This window comes from Podarcis melisellensis, assembly GCF_964234715.1.
Source record: "Podarcis melisellensis genome assembly, chromosome: 4".
NCBI classification, from domain to species: Eukaryota; Metazoa; Chordata; class Lepidosauria; order Squamata; family Lacertidae; genus Podarcis; species Podarcis melisellensis.
The window spans coordinates 66,536,032-66,559,342 of record NC_138531.1 but is presented as its reverse complement, the minus strand read 5'-3'; the positions used below and the strand labels follow the sequence as shown (position 1 = coordinate 66,559,342).

The 23,311-nt window shown below is 40.2% G+C and overlaps 1 protein-coding gene across 5 annotated transcripts in view; it reads left to right on the top strand.

Annotated features, from left to right (window-relative positions):
- EPHA3 (EPH receptor A3) overlaps positions 1 to 23,311 on the top strand; it is a 203,032-nt gene that overhangs the window by 158,225 nt on the left and 21,496 nt on the right. For 3 of the 5 annotated variants that reach the window (XM_081908398.1, XM_081908396.1, XM_081908400.1), the window contains 5 exons: positions 784 to 946; positions 4,715 to 4,817; positions 5,294 to 5,361; positions 10,103 to 10,228; positions 18,078 to 18,263. In XM_081908398.1, the coding sequence (XP_081764524.1) occupies positions 784 to 946; positions 4,715 to 4,817; positions 5,294 to 5,361; positions 10,103 to 10,228; positions 18,078 to 18,263 (646 nt within the window). The remainder of the gene's footprint in view (positions 1 to 783; positions 947 to 4,714; positions 4,818 to 5,293; positions 5,362 to 10,102; positions 10,229 to 18,077; positions 18,264 to 23,311) is intronic. The other 2 variants (XM_081908397.1, XM_081908399.1) reach the window with 1 other exon arrangement.

Genomic DNA, 23,311 nt, shown 5'->3' with positions numbered 1-23,311 from the left:
TTATTCATGTATTTTATATTTATACATTTGCAAAATATATTCTATTAATCCAATGTTTCTTGAATCCATTATTTTTATTAGTCTGAAAGGGGAGGGTTTGCATAAGGGCATCTTCTGGATGTCTTGCTATGTTAAAGGGCCTTGATTTCAATCAGATGCCTGTGTCAAGCTGGTAAAAAAAAAAAAAAAGGCTTGAAAGGGGAAAAAAGAAAGGCAAAACACTTTCACACATGGTTAATCAGCCTAAAATCATAATGCACTGTGACTCTATTTTTGATCTGCAATAATAGACCGTCAGTAATTATAAGTCCACTAAAATATTGGCTAGGGGTAGTGCAATTTCACCCATTTTTCCAAATTACACCAAGAAGGACAAAGGGCTGTGGAGGGTCAAGACATTTCTGCACCCTCATGTTCTCAATAATAATAGAGTCTATGGTTCCTTTCGAGGCAAGGAGGTGGTAGGATTGGATCGTTCTTCCCCCTCTGTCCCCTGGTTTTGGGATCTGTTTTCATTGTCTCCAAAGGCATCAATCAGAAAAATAAATTTATTGTACCTTATTTCAAAATATTAATACTCTTAATACAATTCCAAGCGTGGCTATCTGTGATTATATCAGGAACCGATCTGTTTCATCATTCTGGTGCAGGAAGATAACACACATGTGAATACAATTAACACTCAGTCTAAATTCTGTTTACACAGCCAGCATGAGGTGGGAGAAAACGTCAATATACCACCCTATCTTGGGTTTTAATGTGGCCATTTCTTTTTTTCTGAAGCAGGAGCAAGAGACAAGTTACACCATTCTAAGAGCAAGAAGCACCAATGTTACCATCAGTGGCCTCAAACCAGACACCACTTATGTTTTCCAAATCAGAGCACGGACGGCTGCAGGATATGGAACCAACAGCCGCAAGTTTGAGTTTGAAACCAGCCCGGATTGTATGTATTTGTAAAAAATTGATTTTGTCTGTTTTCCTGCACAAAATTATATGGCTGGCTAGCTTTATTCCCTCTCTAGTTCAGCAAATGTGATTCTATATTTATGATCTGCCTTTCCGGCTAACATGCCTATAAATTTTTACATTTTGTCATTATTTTAAAACATGCTATGAGAAATATACTATAAAATAATGCAGGTGGTATTCCTACTTTCTCCTGCCATATCTTATTTATGTTGCCAGAATTAAATGAATCCTGTGCTAGGCAGCAGCTCCTGCCGGGAAAGAAATTTAAAAGTTCCACAGTGTCATAATATTCTGACATTGTTGTTTAAACTTATGGACTCCTAAACTTCTGAACTCCAAAAGAACTGCAGTCACTTCAAACCACCACTACCCCACCGACTTCCAAGTACACAGAGTTGTGCTTTCATTAACTTAACTTCAGGCAAGCTTCCCTGTTTTCCCTTGTAGGTGGGTGTTGGTTGGTTAGGAAGGGAATCGTAACTTTTCATGCAAATTACAGTCAAAGCAAAGGTTGATGCCAGTGAATTGCCATTTTGTATTATATTGCTTGGCTTTCTTCTACACTAAGCCCCAATGCAATGCTTTTCTCAAAGTGGCATTAAAATCAGGGGCAGAACTCACCAGAACGCTGTTCCGGCACCTCTCAGTTGGGGGCCATTGCTATTGTAAGAGAATGAAAGAGACATTCACAGGGTGAATTCTGGTGCCTCTTTTTCTAGAAAAATAGCACTGATTCAAATAAATGTTTCACATGGGACTTAATAAAGTGCTATATTATCTGCTAATACATGTCCCTGTGGACTCTGGAAAAGAATAGAGAGTGACACAAGGGACTACAGATTGGAACATGTCCTCTACTCTTCCATTAGCAAAGGCCTTCAGCTAGAATAGATCATAGACTCCAAATGGAAAGACTCCATCTGTACATGGAAGGGCACAATTTGATACAACCTACAATAAACTAACGGGGGACGTGGGTGGCACTGTGGTCTAAATCACTGAGCCTGGGGCTTGCCGATTGAAAGGTCAGCAGTTTGAATCCCCGCAACTGGGTGAGTTCCCGTTGCTCGGTCCCAGATCCTGTCAACCTAGCAGGTCAAAAGCACGTCAAAGTGCAAGTAGATAAATAGATACCACTCTGGCGGGAGGTAAACGGTGTTTCCGTGTGCTGCTCTGGTTTTGCTAGAAGTGGCTTAATCATGTTGGCCACATGACCCGGAAAACCTGGCTGTGGACAAATGTTGGTTCCTTCGGCCAGTAAAGCGAGATGAGCGCCACAACCCCAGAGTCATTCACGACTGGACATAACTGTCAGGGGTCCTTTACCTTTTCACAATAAACTAAACTTTTCAATAGTTCATGAAACTCATTACAGTGGTACCTTGGGTTACAAACACCTTGGGTTACAAACACTTCAGGTTACAAACTCCGCTAACCCGGAAGTAGTACCACAGGATGAGAACAGAAATTGTGTGGCGGCTGCGTGGCAGCAGCAGGAAGCCCCATTAGCTATAGTGGTGCTTCAGGTTAAGAACAGTTTGGGGTTAAGAACAGACCTCCGGAACAAATTAAGTTCGTAACCTGAGGTACCACTGTACAACATTACATGCTCATTATTAGTCCTTGGTACCTTTGAGATAGGTTCTCAAATTATCACATTGTTATCCTACATTCACTACTGCAGTTGATGAAGTGACAAATACATGCAAGAACCCCCACAAAACAGCCATTTTCTGGGAAAGTCCTGCGTACCAAAACTTTTGGCAGAGACATTACTTAACCAGAATATGTACAGTACCCTTGCTTACACTGAACATTAACAATGTCATGCTGTTGGCTTCCCATGGGCATCTTGTTGACCATTCTGAGGACAAAATGCTGTACTAGTTAGGCGTTTGGTCTGATCTTGCAGATCTCTTTATAAAAAAGCAACAACAACCAAAGCCAACTCAAGTCATCAGACCATTTAAAATGTACACAATGTAATTCTATATTTTAAAACACAAATGCTTATCTTTTGACTACCCTAATTAACCATGGGTCTGAGAATCACCTCCCTTGATAGCATTTATGAAAATATTTGAGTGAGTTAATATTCAACATGTCCATCTCAATTACAGTGTGCACTACCAGTCAGCAATAATATCACCATCTAGTAGTTGGTCCTGATTAATTTGTCAGACATCGGAGATTGGAGGAAGGTGGGAGGAATTCCAAAGTTATAGCATAACGCAGATTATACCACAGATACAGTGGCAGCAACTTTTCTGACAGACTTCTCATAAGACCTGAGTGTCTGGAGTGTTTGGAGAGTATAAGGTCTCAAAAATAAACAGAGAAAATTTAGCAGCAAGCCAAGCAATCTTGTTTGAATTTTTGAGATTTGTGAGCTTTTGAAATTCCAGCTCTTTCTGGAAAGTAGCTGAGCTCCTGATTTTAGCAAACTAATGACTTATTATGGTGACCTTCAGTCTATGGAATAAATTGTATGATGCATAGAGAATGTAAAACCATTTAGGGTATGATATATGGGAATAGATGGCAAAGAAATATGTTTTGTGTTGTCTTAACTCGAACCAAGATGCATGTGGATGCCTCTGGCAAATGCACAGAATGTAGGTGATAAAAAGCTTTGCAGAACAGATGGAAGACTTGTTGTTCCTTATTATCATGATACTATTTTGGTGGCTATTCTAATTGGTTACTTAAAAATCATGACTTGGATTTCTATAGTCTTATTATGTTTTAAGTACTTTTTTGCATAGCATTTGAAACTTTGGACTTGATCCATTGACTTTAAAACAAACATTTTTAAAGACCAAGTTCATTGATACATTAGCTCTCTATCTATGCTCTTAAGTGCAGTGCGCTATTTTACAAAACTTTCCAGTTTTGTTTATTTATTTATTAAATTCGTGTAAAAAGCAAACGGCAAAAACCCATATTTAAGGACACAGATACAAAGCTGATGTATGGTCTAGTTTGGCCCTTTAGAGGTTATTGTGATGGAGAGCTGGAATGAGACCTGAAGGAGTAGCTGGTGTCAATTTTTCATTTTCCATTCATATTAGGAGCTCATTTTAAACAGAGCTGATTTAAACCTCTTTTGTAAAAAATACATTTCAAGCTACATACTTTACTAAGGAAAATTGCACATAAAATGTTCAGCGGTTCGATCTATCATGCTTGACTTGTATACTCAAAAAAGATCCTACTTTAATTATATAATTTTATAAATCATCCTTAAAATCATCATTATCAGTGGCATGGATCCAAAAGTGTCTTGAGCAAGCAGAAATGTGCTTCTGTTTGTAGAAAGATGACTTCTTCAATTCTGCTGATTCTCCCGTCTCAATCCCACACAGTTCCAGAGAGTTCTTCACTCCTCAAAATAAGGGGGTTTTTTAGGGTGAAGGAGACTACCATAGGGAGGAAGGGCTGAAAAAGCCATGTTGTGTGTGTGGAGTCGTGCTACCACTTCTCTGGCTCCAACCTGATATATTTTTACTTTGCTTAGCCTTTGCAACTTGTTCATAGACCCATAAGGGGTTTTCTTGTCTTTTCAAACTGGTAAAGAGTAAATAGATATTTAGCTTAGAAATTGGGCTGCAAGTCATTTCTAAGCAATGCTGTAATGATTTCACTTATCTGCTACCTGCATTTGTCGGTGGTGATATATTTAATGTTCCGAGGGTTTTTAAACTAAAAGAAAACCTCACATTTATTTCCTTGTAACTTCCAGCTTTCTCAATCTCCAGCGAGAACAGCCAGGTTGTAATGATTGCTGTTTCGGCTGCAGTAGCAATTATTCTCCTCACCATTGTGGTTTACATCTTGATCGGGAGGTTAGTTCATCATTTCTTTTACACATTTATTTCCATCCCTTCAGTGCTGCATTTGAATGATAAGCGCTGTCAAGGAGACACCCTCCTGAACAAGAATCACCAGGATTCATCCGGAAAGCCACCCCCCCCACCCCCCACCCCCCGGTTTGTTGACCAGGAAGTCATAGCAGAGTTATAAGCCTTAATGAGGCTGCAAACAATAGCAGGCTCAGGCACTACAGAACTTGTTAAAAATAGCTATAAACACATTCTCAAGCAATTGTAAAACTAAACTGGAGGGGTCAAAAATCAACAGATTGTCTCATTAGTCAATTTCCTCAAATTCCCTCAGAACATATCTATGCTCTGTAGGATACAGAGAATGTAAACAGCACTAAAGTTCTTAATAGGAACTTAACTGTTGTGTTCTGTTTTTTATATCCAAGCAGCATATAAAAAGTTGGTTTTCTTATGTTTTTGCCTTTTATTGCTTGTAGATTCTGCGGGCATAGTAAATCGAAACATGGAATTGATGAGAAGAGGCTGTATTTTGGGAATGGACATTGTAAGTTTTTTTGTCGTCTCTCCTCCCCCCCCCCCAGTACATTATGCCATTTATTGCACTCAGCAAAATTCTATGTGCTCATATGATACATATGCAACTTTGTCTCCTTTATTTCTCTTTCCCTCACAACGCAAATACAAGGGTTTTTTTTTAGTGCAATTCTATATGTGCTTCCTCAGAAGAAAGTTTCACTGTGTCTTCTCTTCCTAGATGAGAAATCCCAGAAAAGAAATGTGTCTGTGATATGTGGTTTCTTTCCATATATGCAAGCAGAGCATATTAGAAACAAATCAATGTTCCTGCAGGATAGAGCAAAATCCTGAACTCTAAGAGGCTTCAAAGGTAGCCTAGTCTACCTGTCTTATTCTCTCTAAATTGAAATGGCAAGCTGGCCTGCAAATGTGCTTTTCCCTGCTCCATTCCATGATGGGTGTAAAATTCATTATGTTGGAATAATCAAGGAACATTGAGGTGCTTTCTCAAATCCATTATCCTGGTGTAGGATGCTGTAGTTTTGTATCTCTCCAGTTAGTGTTAGACTACAACTCCCATCAGCCTCAGCCAGTATGGCCAGTGGTCAGGGATAATAGGAGTAGTTGAGCAGCATCTAGAGGGACACAGGCTCCCGACCCTTGGATTGATGAAGCCATAGTGATCGGCATATTCATGCTGAACAATGGGACCAAATTCATAATAGCAGTGTAGTATAAATCTGTGCCCCCTTATTGTGCAACTAGAAATGCCTCCCTCTGTGTAATGTGCTTAAGATACACATTTTTGCATTCAGTTTTGCCTATTTATCAAGGTATTTTTATACCACTCTTCTCTACAGCAGCCACATGGTGGTGTGCAACAAAATAAAAGACAACAAAACAGAATACATAATAAAATCACTAAATCCATTCGACCTAAAATACCTACATAAGCATCTATATATATATAAGCATCAGCGTCACACTTAAAACTGACTTCACCTACCACACCTGTCCACCTCTGAAAGGTACAGCTTCAACAAATGCATAGCACAAGTAAGACACATCTCAGAGTGGAGACTGTAGCCACAGAGCCATCACTAAAAAGGCTTCCTACAGGGCCCCACACTTTTCATCTCATTCAGAGCAGGAACTACCAAAAGAGCCTTACCTGCTGATCGTAATGAATGATCAAGTTGATATGGAGAAAGCACCTCCTCAGGTGATTCACACAGTTTTGCAAGCAATTTCCCCCAATTTAATGCCTTTGTTCATGTTCTTTTCATTAATAGATGCCTTTTTGTGTACACTTTCCCTGCAAATTTTGTGTGCTTTTGGGGTTGCAGAACTGCTTTGCAAAATTTGTGCAAATTTCAAATGATAGCTGTGTTTCAGTTCCTGTATTGTTTCAAGAAGTGCAAATTAGGTAGGATTGCATGAAAATGTGAACAGAAGCAAAGTTCTGCCTCATCCCAGCTTGGGATCACATGGAATTTGGGTGAAATGCTTGGAAGGGCCCAATTCATTTTTGGATCAAGGAATGGGAGACTTCTTGTTTTCTTTTTTCGTCACATAGTCGAATCCCTATTTATTAGATGCAGATATTTTATTTACAATTTAAGTCAGATTCAGTATTGCCAGTTTCTTTTATGTGGTTTGCATATGGTTGCAGAAATTAAAACCTCTGGCTAATTACAACTGTGTTGGAGCAATTGAATGTCAAATTGTTTTTCTCTAGAGCCTTTCCCCTCAGGAGCAAGTTGGTACTTTATTGCCAACATGCAAGCTGTGATATCCAGCTACTTAAGGCTGCACAATAACAGTTAACACACTGGGCTTCAGCTCCCCATTTAGTAATATGTGGCCCACAGCATTTTAATTAGATTATAAAACAGAAACAACCATTAAAAAAGTGTCATGGACAAGTAACAGGTCAAAAGTTGCTCTCTCAATTCTCGTTCAGTGGAATGTCACAACCACTTTTTCTAAATGAATCACAGTAGTTAAAATTCCTGTGGATTCAACCACTTCGATTATTGTGCTTTGGCGTTCCAAGCCATGTTCATGCTGCAATATGAAGGGAAAGTCTAAATATTGTTGGTTCTCTGACAAGCCATCCCAGAGAGAGAGAGAGAGAGAGAGAGAGAGAGAGAGACAGCTGTAGATTGTTGGGGGAGGGTTGTTATCACTATATTTATCAAACTGGGTCTGGAAAACTATATTGCCCTGATGTCAGATGTGCTGTGTCTAGATTGGACTATTAAATGATGATATGAAAATATTCAGAGGCAGTCCTCTTTATTATTTCTGAACATTTTCCTGGGCAAACTTCGGTCATTCAAAACAGGTCTCACAATCAAACACTGGTGACTCCTACTTCAAATTAAATCTTCGGCTTCCTTACAGGGGGAGGCATATTTTGAAAATGTTTATGAGAAGGTGACTGTACCCAGATATATTAATTCTGGCAAGCTTCAGTGCTTCAGTTGTATACCCCATATTTACAATGTTCTATTAGTGGCATTTTGTTGAATATACAGAACTACTACTGGGCGCTCCCCCTTCCCAAAAGCTAAGCATTCATCTGAACCCCCAGTTGCTACTGGGGAAATATAAACCCAGTCACTCTTCTGGAGTCTGTTGGAGGCAAATACCGGAATGAAAATTCTCCTGGGTTCGTTTCAATAGGATAAAACAACTTCTGTGGCTATAATATACTTTCTGCACTTCAGCCCATAGCAGATGGTTTATTTCAGCCACTTGCTTGTGAATTGCGTACGAAAAAGCCTCACCCATGAAGTGTTCCCTGCGGCCTTATTTCCAATCCTGTAATACCACTTCAAAGGAGCAGAAATGCATTTGACCTTCTCAGATCATCCCGGTTTGCCCATGTCTGGCCAAGCACTTTCTGCTCCTTTGCTACCTGTAAGACAACTCATGCTGGTAAAAAAAAAAAAAAAATGGAAATGATGCCACTGGCACAGAAGGAGCTGTAAAGTCCTGCAGCTTAACACGAGTACATGTGTTTATTATCTACAGCTCATGACAGAATCAACATTATATGGACTGCTCTTTAGTAATTGGTGCGAAGGAATTATTCTCCCTGCAATCTCCAGTCACCTGATAACACAAACCCTCAGGGGTCAGCATTTAAAAAAAAAAAATCAGGAACAGAAGTCCCCACTGCTCAGAGGTTTTTAAATTGCTGGATTTCTTTTTATTAGGGACAGGAGGGAGTCTGTAATATGCAGGCAGTATGGATGGCAGGGAACATTTACGAGACCTTTAACCTGTGGCAATATGCTGTCAGTAGGGGGGTGAGTGTGTGTTTTAATTGCTGCTGTTGTTCAGGAAGTTTTATTGTGAGCGATAGTTTTACCAACCACCGTCTTGTACGAAACAATTTCAGCATGTCGTATTGGGCAAAACACAGCTTCACTGTGATGTGATGCTTAAATTGTGTTGGAGGCAGTTAACGCTAGAGCTTAAAGAGGGAAGCTTTCAAGATTTGATTACGCTCTTGCAGCAATTGTGTTGGTAGGTAAAATGAAAGCAGGAGAAAAGAACTCTGCTGAACCAGACCAAAGATCAGTCCAGTCCAGCAACTTCTTTCCAACAGTGGCCAACTAGGTGCTACTAGTCACAATGGCTATATAACTACCTCTGGGGTCAGAAGTGCCATGCCTCTGAATACTCATCATTAGGAAACACCAGGGATGTTATTTCGCTCATGTTCTGCTTGTGGACATCCCAGAGGTATCTAGTTGGCCTGAAGGAAAGAGGATGCTGGACTAGATTGAGATTTGCTCTGATACAGCAGGACTCTTTTTATGTACCTATATGCTTTCAGGAAGTGTACAAGAATCGTATGAATGCCTTATCCTGTTCTTCATCCCTTAGCAATTTATACTCAGTGGTACATTGCTTCTGAACCTGGATGTTCCATTCATTTACCATGCTTAATACCTTCTGTTAAATCATTCCTCTACAAATTTATCTGATATCCCTTAAAAGTCACCTTTTATAAAATGTTATTACCACATCTTATGATAATGAATTGCATAGATTTTATGCATTGCATGGAAGAAGTGCTATTTGGTCCGTCATGAATCTACTGACAATCAATGGTTGATACTGATTTCTAGTACAGTGGTACCTCAGTTTAAGAACAGCCCTCTTTACTAACTATTCAGTTTACAAACTCTGCAAAACCGGAAGTAGTGTCCCGGTTTGCGAACTTCACCTTAGTCTAAGAACGGAAGCTGAACGGTGGAAGGGGACCAGTGGTGGGAGGCCTCATTAGGGAAAGCGTGCCTCAGTTTAAGAACGGTTTCAGTTTAAGAACAGACTTCCAGAACAGATTAAGTTTGTAAACCAAGGTACCACTGTATAAGGAGAAGAAAAAACCGTACTGATTTCCTTTACTTCTGTTATGTAGCTTCTTAGGGCCAAAGATCCATGATCAGATTTGCTGACATTTCTATTTTCAGTTAACAGCAGCTGTACAGTGGGGTGGGATGATTTGGAACACTGGGAGATCGGGAGGAAAATTAGCATGATTATTATTATTACCCCTGCAATTTGGCTGATACTTACATGGGGTGAGATGTAATACAATTGGCTCCCAAAATGTCAGTGGCCTAGGAATCTTGCACTTTTTGCTTTCATGATTACAGTGGATGCTTTGCAATACAAACGCATTAGGGTTTTTGTGTGTTGATTATTATTACTGAACATATACTTCTCTCTCTGAATTTCTTTTTAAACAGTAAAGCTCCCAGGCCTTAGAACTTATGTGGACCCACATACATATGAAGATCCTACTCAAGCTGTTCATGAATTTGCCAAGGAGCTAGATTCTGCTAGCATAGCCATCGACAAAGTTGTTGGGGCAGGTAAGTGTTCTCTCTCGTGAGAATAACTGTGCCATTTTAGTCTGCCTAATACAGCTGGACCATTCAGATGCAGGCAGGTTGGTAGATAAAACTTTCTGTGCAGATGCAAAGGAAATAATTGTTTGAAGGTTTCTGCATTTGTATTCTGAATTTTTCACAACCGTCATGACTGACAGATCCAGCTGCTTCTTCTGCACGGAAAATGTTTACCAGCCTTTCTTTTGCCCTTTGTTCTTAATATTGCTGCCCGTAAAAGGTTTGATGTTGAAGATTTGTTGGTCTACCAGAATCTGAGCTAAAACCTCAGACTTTTATTTCATATAGGTTATCAAACAGCCATCAGACTGCAGTGACCTTTGTTCAGTGGATTGATTTTTGAACATCACCATTTGGAGTTACTCATTTAAGAGCAAACTGCTTCTTGACATATTATTAATCACCAGAGCTATAAAGATACCCCTGAATGCAAGCTTGTTGCAAGCGCACCGGTTTCCACAAAACCAGTGTATGCAGGATCTTTGCACAGCAGGAGAGGTTTGTGAATTGTATCCAAATGCCTCAGTGCTTCAAACATTACTGAAGAATAAGTACAGAATGAAAACATTCCAGAAGACTAGGAGTTGTTGCAAAAACAGCAGTTATTTGCCTCTTAAAGGCTTCCAAACTTATTTTGGCAGAAAAGAGCTTTTGTACTTACTTACTTACTTACTTACTTACTTACTTACTTAATTCATTCATTCATTCATTCATTCATTCATTTATTTTACCCATAGCCCACACCTCTGTCCAAAGAGCTTAGAGTGGCTTACATGTGGTTCCCAGACAGTATAATAGTAGCATACCTGCTTAGCTTCAGCTGAAGAACTGAATCACACACCTCCAGGCGCATAGACTCACATGTATTTGTGTGCATGTAGTTGCAGAAGGAGACAATTTGTCTTACCACATATAAGGTAGAGGAAGGCCTTACCACACATTACTCTGTGAGTTAAAGTGAACAATTGCCCTGACTGCAATGGGTTCAGATAATCATTTTCCACCAAGAATACCTAAAGCTGAGCTGCCACCAGCTCCTTGCCCCAAATGAGGCCGGAAACCAAAACTCTCAGGACACTGAAAAGCCAAAGCAGTCAAAGGGATGGGAAGGCATTGCTTCCCTGGTTTCCCAACAAAGAGCTTGCAGCAGTGGGAATGTTGGTAGTGGTGCAGGTACAGGTGCAGCAGAAGAGCTAACCCAAAATTTCCACTGTTGTGCTTGTAGTAGTGACCACACCCCCCCCCCGTCTCCCTCTTGGTTCCTAGCAGTAACTCTGTGTTGGGAAGTCAGTAAGCAATGCCGCCCTACCAGTCACTACTACTGAAATGTTGAGCTGCTTCTGCTCTTGTGCTGCCATTTAAGCATACAGTTCATGACCTTTTGCCATAAACTGGCCTGAAACTGTAGGAGAGCTTTGCTGTCAGATTCAAGAACTTGCAAGTGCATGAGCTCTTTATGTTTTGTAGTCCTCAATTGACTGGCAGTCTTTCCCGAGTCAATATGAAAACTTAAGTTGATGCTGGTGAATTTAGGGATGGAGGAGAAATTTGATTCAGTTTGCATTTAAATGCAAATCTGTCAAATTCACATTCTCTGAAGCATTATGAAAACTCAAACACATGCATCCTTTGAAATTCACACATATGCTTGTTTTGTGATGCAGTTCTCCAACCAACTAGTTGTTAACAAAAATATGTATATTAGGAGAAAATGCACATTAAAATGAATATATTAGTGAGAATAACATTTGAAAATTACTTGCAAAAATGTGTACATTAGTGTACACAAATGTCTTTATCAGGAAAGTTTCACAATAAAATGCTGAGGGTTTATTTTTTAAACTGTAAATTGCTGCAGAAATGTGGAGAATGAGGAGTTTAAGATTGGAAAAATGAGAACCCAAGAGAACAAAACTTAGCAGATCCTTCCATCTCTCCTGGTGATGCTTTATTTGCTCAAGCCTGAGATCATAGGCATTCCCACAGTTAGAGGCAAACTCTAAACTCAAATAACTACACCAAATCAACAGTGAGCCACCAAAGCAGCACACAGACCTAGGAAGGAATAACAAACAAACAGTCCAGAAAAATGGAGTTAACTCTTTAGTTTACATTTCTTTAATATCCCAAAAGAATAAATAATTGTAAAAAAAATGCTTACCATGGAAGATGTGTACTTTTTTTGTATTTTAAAACAGCTAACAGGAAATCAATGTACTTTGTTAAATATTATGGGAGGGGGAGAGAGTAAAGTCAAATCATGTTACAGAATTATGGTGATTTATTTATTTTTCATTTTGCCCCACAAGAGTGCAGTGTTCTCCATCCTGTTAAATCCAGGCTAGCAGTGGCATATGTGTTACGGCCATGGTTGTTTTTAACTAGAAAAGAGATTGATAACATATTTGTAAGACTGCTGGTAGTTTCCCCGGAATGTCTTGTTCCTTGCTGATAAAGTTCACAGGTATAGTGTAGACTCCTTTGTTCAGACTATTTTCTGCAAGAGATTCTTGTCCGATACTCAAAGAATCTCTTCTAACGATCCTCGTCAATTCCATCTGCCTCTGCTAACTAGTACCACTTCTCAGGGTCCTGATAAGGGTTACAACAGCTGTTTGTAATTCTTAGCAGTTAATTATACAGCAGTAAATGCTAAAACCATTTCATCCTAAAAGCTTTAAAATGTTTTTAAAGCATTTAAAATGAATTAAAATGATACTTTAATGAGTGCTTAACAATGGGTGTTATGGGTCATTTTTACAACTGACAATCAAATCAGCAAAGTAAACTGCTGTGCAATCTCTAATTAAAATGAGGGCAGACATACCTTGTAATCTGTGTTTATACGGCTTGGATTTACAACAGGGATTCCATTTCCCCCACTCCAAGGCATTCCACTCCCTAGTGCTCAAGACATGAAAAGGTGCTTTTAAAGTGTTTTATGGTTCAGGTGCTTTTCAAAGTAACCCCATGAACACAAACCATGGAAACGTGAGAGGGCATACGAAGCATTTCCATCACTGTTTTAAAGGACACCATAGCACTGGAAAATACATTTTATTTCAAGTGCCTAATTTCCATCCATTATTTCTGATTTTTAATCTGGAGTGTTGTACACGGAGTTCGCTGCATCATGCACTTTTAGAACCTAGGAGGCAGAGCTTTTGTTTTTGTAAATCAAATTCTTAATGTGTGTCTGCCCTTGTTGTCAAAGGGAGAGTTGGGAGTTGCCAAGCAAGGCATGTGTATCTCGCTCTGCTCCTCCTCCGATTCCAGTTTCCTTTCTATACATGTTTATTGGGACAGGAAGTTGCATGATTTAATTTATCCACAGGATACTCAACACACACTGTTTATCACTTGCCTTTTTGCTTTCACCTGCTCCTTTATTTTGAATCTTGGTCTGCATTGTAAGGTGAATGTGGCTCCTCTGACTTTTTCTTAAAGAGCCTGTACTCAGAGCCTGACTTTGTGTGTTTGCACTTCTTTGTGCACCTAATAGTGAACGTGTGGGCAGAAGTGGCAACGGGGTCTGCCTCCCGCCATCTGTCCGCTGAAATGCATGTCTGCAATGTGCACCTGAGTCAGAAGAGCAAAGCAATGCCTTAAAGTTATTGTAAAAACCTGGACTGATCTGTGTAAACGTGCTCCTTACTATTACAGTCATGCCTTGGAAGTCGAACACAATCCGTTCCGAAAGTCCGTTCAACTTCCAAAACATTTGGAAAGCAAGGTGTGGCTTCTGATTGGCTGCAGGAAGGTCCTGCAGCCAATTGGAAGCAGCGGAAACCCCATCGGATGTTCAGCTTCCAAAAGTAGTTCACAAACTTCTGAGTTTGCGATGTTTGGGAGCCAAAACTTTTGGGAACTAAGCTGTTCAACTTCCAAGGTACGACCGTACTGTCTTTTCATTCATCATCAAGCCTTATCAGTTCCATTAAAGTGAACATCAGGCTTCCTGTGGCTTATGAATGCCATGGGACTAACTCTATTGTGAAGATAAAAGGACGAGAAGAAAGAAATGCATTATGTTGCCCTGAGCTTATTGGAGGATATACAGAACGAAATACGCCTCAGCTGTCCCAATTTAAGTGGGACATCCTGTTTTTAGAGGCTGTGCTCTCACACAAGACACCTGGCTCGAATGTTTCGTCGAATGTTTCGGCTCCCAAATGATTGAAAACCGGAAGTGCGTGTTTCAGTTTTCAAACATTCTTTTGGAAACCGAATGTCCAGCAGGACTTCTGCGGATTCTGATTGGCTGCAAAAGCTTCCTGCAGCCAATCAGAAGCCATGCTTTGGAAGTTGAACATTTCAGAAGTCGAACGGAATTCCGGAGCAGATTATGTTCAACTTCCGAGGTACGACTGTATAGTCCTTTAAATAGCTAGTCCTAACCAATGTTTCCTTGAATACTGTTCTGAATTAAGGCTTAACAGTCTGAGCTCCAGAGCTATCGAGCCTAGCAGGGATGAATTACCTGGCTCTCATTAATGAGGGCTTCAGCACAAAATGTTTAAGCTTACATGAGACATTTGTCTTATCTGAATAGGAAATGGAATGTCACGGAGGGCCCTGTGCAGAGCAGAGTTATGATTTAGAGCATACCTAACTAAGAGGAGGAAACAATTGCATCTACAACTCATCTGTTTGCAAATTCTCAACAAAATGCAATTGATTGAGGCAGCAAGTGCCTAAATTAATAGAAATGTCCAGTGTCCCCTGAGTAGATTTAAATCAGGTAAAGCTGTTCCAGTAATATCTATCTGTATCCTTCTATTTCCAGACAGTCCAAATTGAAAACAAAGTTCAACCCCTGCTGTGCACGTGATTTAAAATGAAATTAAAGCCTCGTGGGTTTTTTTTCCAAGGAAATCCATTGTAAGCTATCAGAAGTGAACAACGTGCCTGTTTGAATGGTTGAGGAGTACCGTATTTTTCGCCCTATAGTACGCACCGTCCCATAAGGCGCACCTAGTTTTTTGGGGGGGAAATAAAGGGGGGGAAGGAAGCATTCAAGCACCTGGCAGAGAGGTGCGTGAAGTCTGGGCATGCTGAGCTCAGCGCGCTCAGCCTTCGGCATGCAGGCAACTCTCCGCAAGTCGCAGGAGCCCAGCGCAGGGCTCCCACGGCTTCTGGAGATCTGCGCGAAGCCTGGAGAGCGAGAGGGGTCGGTGCACACCGACGCCTCTCGCTCTCCAGGCTTCAGCGAAAGCCTGCATTCGCCCTATAGGACGCACAGACATTTCCCCTTCATTTTTGGAGGGGAAAAAGTGCGTCCTATGGGGCGAAAAATACGGTAATAATAATAATAATAATAGTAATAATAATAATAGTTACAATTATTACATCTTGTTATAGAACGTACTATGCCCAAAGCAGCAATAAAATACAGATGATTTTCTTTTGTCACCTAACTTCACAACAGCTTGGTGGTACCATAATTCTCATTCACAAATGAAGACCTGAGCTTGACAGAGAGCAGGCTGCATCAGATTATACACTTACCTGATCACAAACCTTTCCTGCCATTCATCTGGTGCATTTTCCCACCTCTGATGCCCCTGACAGCCACGTGTGAGCATGCCATCCCAGTTGTGTGTACATGTATAAAATCCAATGCACTATGCCCAGGTCACGTCAATCTCCAGATTTTGTATGGCATGTCAGTTACTAAGTTCAAGCTTAAGTGGCTTGTGTTTTAAACATGTATGTCATATTCAAATGAGATGTCTTAGACAACTGGAAGTGTAAAAGGCATGCCAGATACGCAGAAATGTAAGGCTCTCACTCACGCACAGCACAACTGACTAAATGTATTATTATTAATAATAATAATAATAATAATAATAATAATAATAATAATAATATATGGTTCTATCCAAATCAGCAATTTCCCCAGCTCTTGGCTGAGATCTCCCAACATTCAATCAACTGAACAACGCTGGGTTTATTTCTGCTCTTCTTCCTCCATATCTTAATCTTGCTAGGTTTTCTCAACGCACATGTTTTACTATGAACACGGCATACTGGCTTATTTTAGGACTCCATTAATCCCTCTTCACCTAATTATAGCTTGAATTGCTTACACAAATGCAGTATGTAGGGTTTGACTTCATCAACCATTTGGTAAGAGGACCTGAACATCAAGGCATCGAGGTACCACTGTATAGCTTGGAACATGTTGTTATTATTCAGGGCAATCTATATTCTACATAAGCTGCAAAACAGCATAGGGGGAATGTAACAAAAACACAACATTTCTCCCTGAAAATCAGACTATATGTACATACACCCACCCACCTGCCAGTGGACACTTCTGACTGTGTTCTCAGGCAAAGAATTCATAGATAGGTTTAATAGCCGCATTTGCTCAAATGATAAATAAAAATTCCTCTGGCTGTCACACAATGTAGGTGTAAGAGATCAGCAGCTTATAGCTGTTACGACCATTAAGATACATAGGGAGAGAAAGAAAGGAGAGAGAAAGCTAAAGAAAATACAGCATCAAGCCTCCACAAGATTTATTGCAAAGTGGGTTTTTTGCCCCTCTGGTGTCATGCTTTGATTTTCTGCTCTCATGGTGTCCTAACAGTATCGACCTAATGCTAATATTTGAATAGAACTGCTGTTTGCCTTGAGTAAAGCATGCTGGCAGATGTGGATTCTTGTAGAGGTCAGATTTTTATTCATCAGAATCCTTGTTACAGCCTGTATAGCGTCTTGAATGCATGTTTGGATCTCTAAATAGTCAGTTAAAAAAAATTCCCCAAAAGCTCATTTTCAAGCTGAATGGCCCTTTTTGACCTACAACGAATCAAAAAGAAAATATAATGCATTGCAGTGTATGCTAGGCTCTTCTATTCTTTAATGCCAGCCCATGTTATCGCTTCTTAGCAATGTCAGCAGTAGGCTATAGCGGAGATGCTGGCTTTTGAAGACAATTGTTAAAATTCTATGTGAATTTGTCAAGATGAAAAATTGTCACACTGTCACATGGCCCGTGTTCTTCTTGACCTATGTGCCTAAATTAGTCACATATAGATATTTACAGCATATAGTACAACAGAAATCTCATCTGTTGCTGACACTTCCTGTCCAGGGATGTGGCGATGGGTGAAGAATTACTGGTCTTTGGCTGTAGATTTCGTTCCTATATAGAAAGCACAGCACTGACTGAATTGTAACTAAACTATGGAAGCACTGGCTGCTTTTTATTTGGGGGATGGAATGGTTTCACTTCCTTGAGTTGTTGGCCAAGATTGTGAGGTCTTTATCAAATATTCCTAACCTGGAATTAAGACAAGTTGTGCCATAGGACAAAGTGTCTATTGCTTAATCTATTGCATAATGTCATTTGTCACTTGGCATAATCATTGTGAAATGAAACTGTCACAAAACTTTTGCAAAATGACCGTACTATGAGAACTGTGTGAAAATTCTGTTTTTGCTGAAGAACATTACTGTAAGGCAGTTTAGTTGTCAGTGCCATAGTTTTGAAGAATCGGAACTGAACAATGTGAAACGGTCAAGCTCATTCCGGAAAAGGCTTGCTAAAGTTGCCTTGTTGTTGAAACAGTCTCAGGGTGATTATCTGAAGGCGAATGAGGCCAACACACTACTGAAGTAAAGACGGTTTCACTCTTGTTAGTGCTTGGAGGAGTGACTGTTTGGGAACCACATGTTATGGGATCCATGACGGTAAAAATTTCAATTTTTCAGTGCCAATTAAAGTGCGGTTTTCTAAGTTAGTTTTGTCGTGAGCTATGAAATGAAAAAAAGTGTTTCCCTTATATTTTGCTTTTATTGACAGGCGAGTTTGGAGAAGTATGCAGCGGTCGTCTAAAACTTCCTTCTAAAAAAGAAATCTCAGTGGCAATCAAAACTCTGAAGGTTGGTTACACGGATAAGCAGAGAAGAGATTTTCTTGGAGAGGCAAGCATCATGGGACAGTTTGATCACCCCAACATCATCCGATTAGAAGGAGTTGTCACTAAAAGTAAGAACTGTTGTCTACTATAGGAATTGGGAATCTCAGGCACCGGTGCAAAGTGTTGCCATTCAGCCCTCTCTTTCTATCTGACTCATGGGACTCTCCCGAGGTCATGACACACACACACCCACCCACACCCAACCTAATCTTGCTTCCACCAGACTACCCCTCTCACCAGCTCTGCTGTGCCTGCTCCTGGCATAAATGTGTCCTCGAATTGTTTTAATGCTTCTTGCTTGCCTGGACAAAGGATAGAAAGACATGTATAACTTTTGTGCGCTAGAATATGCAAAGGAAATAACCATACCCATTACTTTGCCAATATTTGCCTCTGGCCATGCCTATCCCAAAGGCTCTGCACAAGGCAATGTGGCCCACATGCTGAAAAGGGCAACCTACTCCTAGTCTAAACAGATGTAATTGAGAATGAATCAATTGAGTTTCTGTATTTGAAGAAAATGCTTTGGGTGATATGAAGTAGGAAGAAACTTGTAGAAATACTTAAAGTCGGCTTGTGTATGTTGTAGCATATTGCAGATAGTGTATAGAAAACTGTATGGAAGACTCTTAAAGCCCTCCTCCCGTGACTGTCATGGAAAGGGTTTGCCTTAATATGCCTCAAAAGAAGTTGATCTTTGAATCAAGTGGTGGAAAATCACATTCATAAGCTGCAAATGTCATCTGTCTGTGGCCAATGACTTTTCATTAAAAGTCTCAGAAACTGCTCATCTGATTTGCACCCACAGGGAGTAATTCGAAAATCCATGGTCTGTAGGCAAGGTATGAAAGGTTTATGAGAAATGTAGTTCCTAAGATATCCAGAATTCTCTTAGCTGCCTAGTCCTAGGTAGGGGTGGGCGATAAATTGATATTTTGACTCTTACCAGGATGAACTCCAGACCACGATAAAGGTTTCATATTTTTTCACCCTGTAATATATCGAGAATGCACTGCCCAGCTGGCCTTACAGACCTTTGCACTTACAGTAATACCTCTGGTTACAAACCGTCCTCCTTGCAAATGCTTTGGGTTGCGAGCTTTGCTAACCTGGAAGTAGGTCTCCTGGTTGCGAACTTTGCCCTGGGTTATGAGCAAAAATTTTGCACTGGAGGCACGCAGCAGGAGGCCCCATTAGTGAAAGCACGCCTCAGGATAAGAACGGTTTCCAGTTATAAACAAACCTCCGGAATGAATTAAGTTCATAACCAGAGGTACCACTGTACTGCAAAGTAAATGGTCATTTCCTGCCTGTCCTATTTGCAAGGCATAAGCCCCTGCTACCTCTCAGCTGAAGTTGCAGACTAAAGGACTTTACTTTGCATTAAAAGCTGCTTTCTGCCTGCACAATCTGCAAGGCCCTCATGGAGGCAGCATGTTTTCTCCTGCTCTGGTGGGGGCAAGACCCGAATGAATGGCTTCAAGCGACAAGCAAGGACTAAACAACAGGAAGAACTTTCTGACAGTAAGAGCTGTTTTGACAGTGGAAAGGACACCCTTGGTAGGTGTACACTCTCCTTCCTTGGAGGAGAAGCAGAGGTTGGATGACTGTCTTTAACCTAGTTTTCAGGAACCATGTGGCACCTAGATTGTCTACCTGACTTTCTAACAAGGTGTTACCATGGGTATATAAAGCCCTTAACAGAACAGTAATATATTGTCCAGAAATTTTTAATAGTTTAGTTAAGCATGAGTAAATTTTCATTTAATTAAACACATCAAATTTATATTTTTCTTTAAAAAAAACATTTCCCAAGATTATTATAAGCTCCAGCCTTATTTCAGTCATATATCGAGATACTGCAATGTTTAGCTGGTGATATATCATGATAATACCAGATATCACCCAGTCCTAGACAGTCTAGTCCCTATGTGACCTCCCTTCTTTTGGCCACTGCCAGCCAAAGAGAACTTAACACTATGCTGCTAGACAGTATTGATAATCCTTGAGCTGTGAATGTTTTAGTCTTACTTATAGGATGCTTATAAGTCATAATAATTCCTAAATACCAAGGCAGTTACTTAATGTAGAAGCAGTATTTTACATCTTAAGGGGCTATGCAACCGTCTTTAAACTTCTGGAATAGTTAAATATATACTACAGGAACCCATAGTCTTGCATTCTCTTATAGTTTTGGAGAATTCTGTGCGCTATACACCCTCCTGTGGTGATAATGATGATAATGCTTTACAGTTGTCATTCAAGATTAGAAAATACCGGGATCTGTGCTGAGAGTGATTGCTCTTAAACAGCTGCAGGCATTCTGGCTGCGCTTACAAAACCATACTGCACATTACCTCATGGTGTCAGCATCTGGCAGATATTTGGATAGCCACAATTAGGCAGCAAAAAACCATGTGGCAATAATTGGTTCATGTAAAAGCTTAATTTCATTATTTATTGCATGGTATTTCATATGTATTTTAGGAGTCATAAGAACAGTACAAAGTGGGCAAATATTAGTTCCTGCCTTGCAAATGGCCAAGAATAGCATTGATAAATTGATTAGCATAAAATCGAATCCCGTATAGATATTGCTATCACAATGTAGATGACCATTTCATTTTTAAAAAAAGAAATAAAAGGGGAAATTCAAAAGTTTTAAAAACTTTTTATGCTTACCCTATCCAAATTGGATGTTTACACTAGATATGCTAAGAACATCTTTGCTTAGTCTGGAATGCATTAAACATCAGGAAGAACTTTCTGGCAATAAGAGTTGTTCGACAGTGGAACAGACTTCCTCGGGAAGTTGTGAACACTCATTCCTTGGAGGTTTTTAAGCAGAGGTTGGAGGGCCATCTGTCATGGATGCTTAAGCTGAGATTCCTGAATTGCAGGGGATGGGACCAGATGACCTTCAGATTCTCTTCCAACTTGACGTTTCTATAATTCTATGATTTCTGATGAATGCAAGAAGTGGGACCTTGACCTTTTCAATCTTTACCTGTTCATTGTCATGCTCTATCAACACTGTGCTAGGGAGTTGAGGAAAGAAGGGGTCAATTAAAAGGAAACAAAATGTAGAAAAGGTCACACAAGGCTCAATAACAGAATAAACTATGTATTCTTGGGGTAAAGGGGCTGAGCGGAAGGGCAAAAATGTTCTGTAGGGAGGACCAACCGAAGCATGCGAAGGTAATAGTGGTTTGGAGGTCATAGAAAAGATGGGTGGTGAAGAACAATGGAAGAAGCTGCGCCTAGTGCAACCACTTAGTAAGAAAATAAATAAGACATTCATCAGAAATCATAGAGCTTATATATATAGCTTAGTGTTGTAGAGCCCTTCAGGATCTTGTGTCAGGGACCGTGCTGAGGAGGGCTGGTGAGGAATGGTGGGAGCCACCTCCTCCCCCTTCTCCTGCTGCTGAATCTTCCCAGGATTTGGAACAGTGGTTTGCAGAGGGGCATAGTTCAGAAGGCAGAAGCTGGGAAATACTCGATGGGGAACAGCTAGGAGAAGAAACACTGGAAGAGAGAGGTTAGCAGCTGGTCTTTGGACAGCATTCCTCCAGCGCTTTCCCCAAGGTCGAGAAGAATTCCTTTTGTTTGATCTGCTCATTTACGGCCACAGGAGAGGAAACTGATTCCCCAAAGCCTGACATCTTGTAGGGCATCTAGTCCAACCTACTGTATAATGCATGTCAGATGCAGGAGGCAGCTGCAGCATCCCTGACAAATGGCCACCCAATCTACTTAAATACCTCGACTGAAGGAGTGCCCACTACCTCCCAAGGCAGACTGTTCCACTGACACTTCAATCCTTTTGTTCTAGTCCTGCCTTCTGGAGAAGCAGAGAAGAGATCTGCTCCATCTTCTACATGGCAGTCCTTCAGATATTGGAAGAATGTATTGATTTTGAAGCATGACTTTTGCTTTTATGAGAGGCATTGGAAAGGAGCTTGGGGTAGAAAAGCCACTCCCAAAATTATAAGTAGGAAGAGATCCCAGGGGTTAAGAAACCAAAACAGCAGTTCACAGCCATGATGAAATAAAATCAATAGATTTCTTGTTTGGGTGTTGTCCCAGGAACTTATTAAAAAAAACAACTCTCTGGGCACTTTAATCTATAATGCCACATCAGTTTTTCCTGGTACCCCAACACATTACATTGAGTGGAACAACAAGACAAGAGCAATCCACAGTAAAATCAAGTTGATTTTCTTGGGATATTTCTTGTCCCAGGAGCTTTTTGTTGACAGAAAGAACTGTAAATGGTAAGTGACTCAAATTTGTGGTCATTGTTTACTACCTTGTGGGTAACAATGCTTAACAGAGGAATAATAATAATAATAATAATTCTGTGCAAATTTTGCAATGAAAAATGCTGTGGTTGTGTAATTTGCCCCCAAAGGTCTGAGTTAGGACTAGATTTCCCCCTCAATCAAAGTGATTTTTCACTTGGACTTTTTGCAAACATTCTATTATTCATAGTGTCATTTCTTCAGCAGTTAGAACGTTTATGAGCACTCCATGACATCATGGCAGGCCAGCTAATCACTACCCGATGCTTCACTACCACAAAAGGCCTTAGCACATTACAATTCAGAGTTGTTTAGAATATAGATCAGCTAAGACATATAACACAAGACATTATTGAGGGAAAATGTTTTTGGCCATTGCTGACATTATTACTATAAATGTTCTTGCTGCTTTCAAGAAGGTAATTCAGATACATGTTTTGCATTATCACTAAGATGGCAAATACTTAATAGATTATTTCTTCCTGCATCGATATGGTACAATGATAAATTCTCCAGTGCTTTTGAATTTTACTGGCAATTATGTAGAGCTTAAAGGTAAGCTGGACATAGTTCAAGAAAATAGTTCAAGTTTGTATATTATCCATGGGTGTTCTTTTTGAAAGGAGTCTGCCAAGCATACTTTCCAAAATATATAAAGCACATGATAAATAGGCATTGGGACCGTTACATGGCAAACCCAATTTTGATGAATGGCCCTTAGAAAGGAACTGACTGTTCATGCTGATAGGTTCATATGGACTAATTCTTGACCTCTTGCATGGCAAATGTCTGTAAGGAACCCTACTTGAACC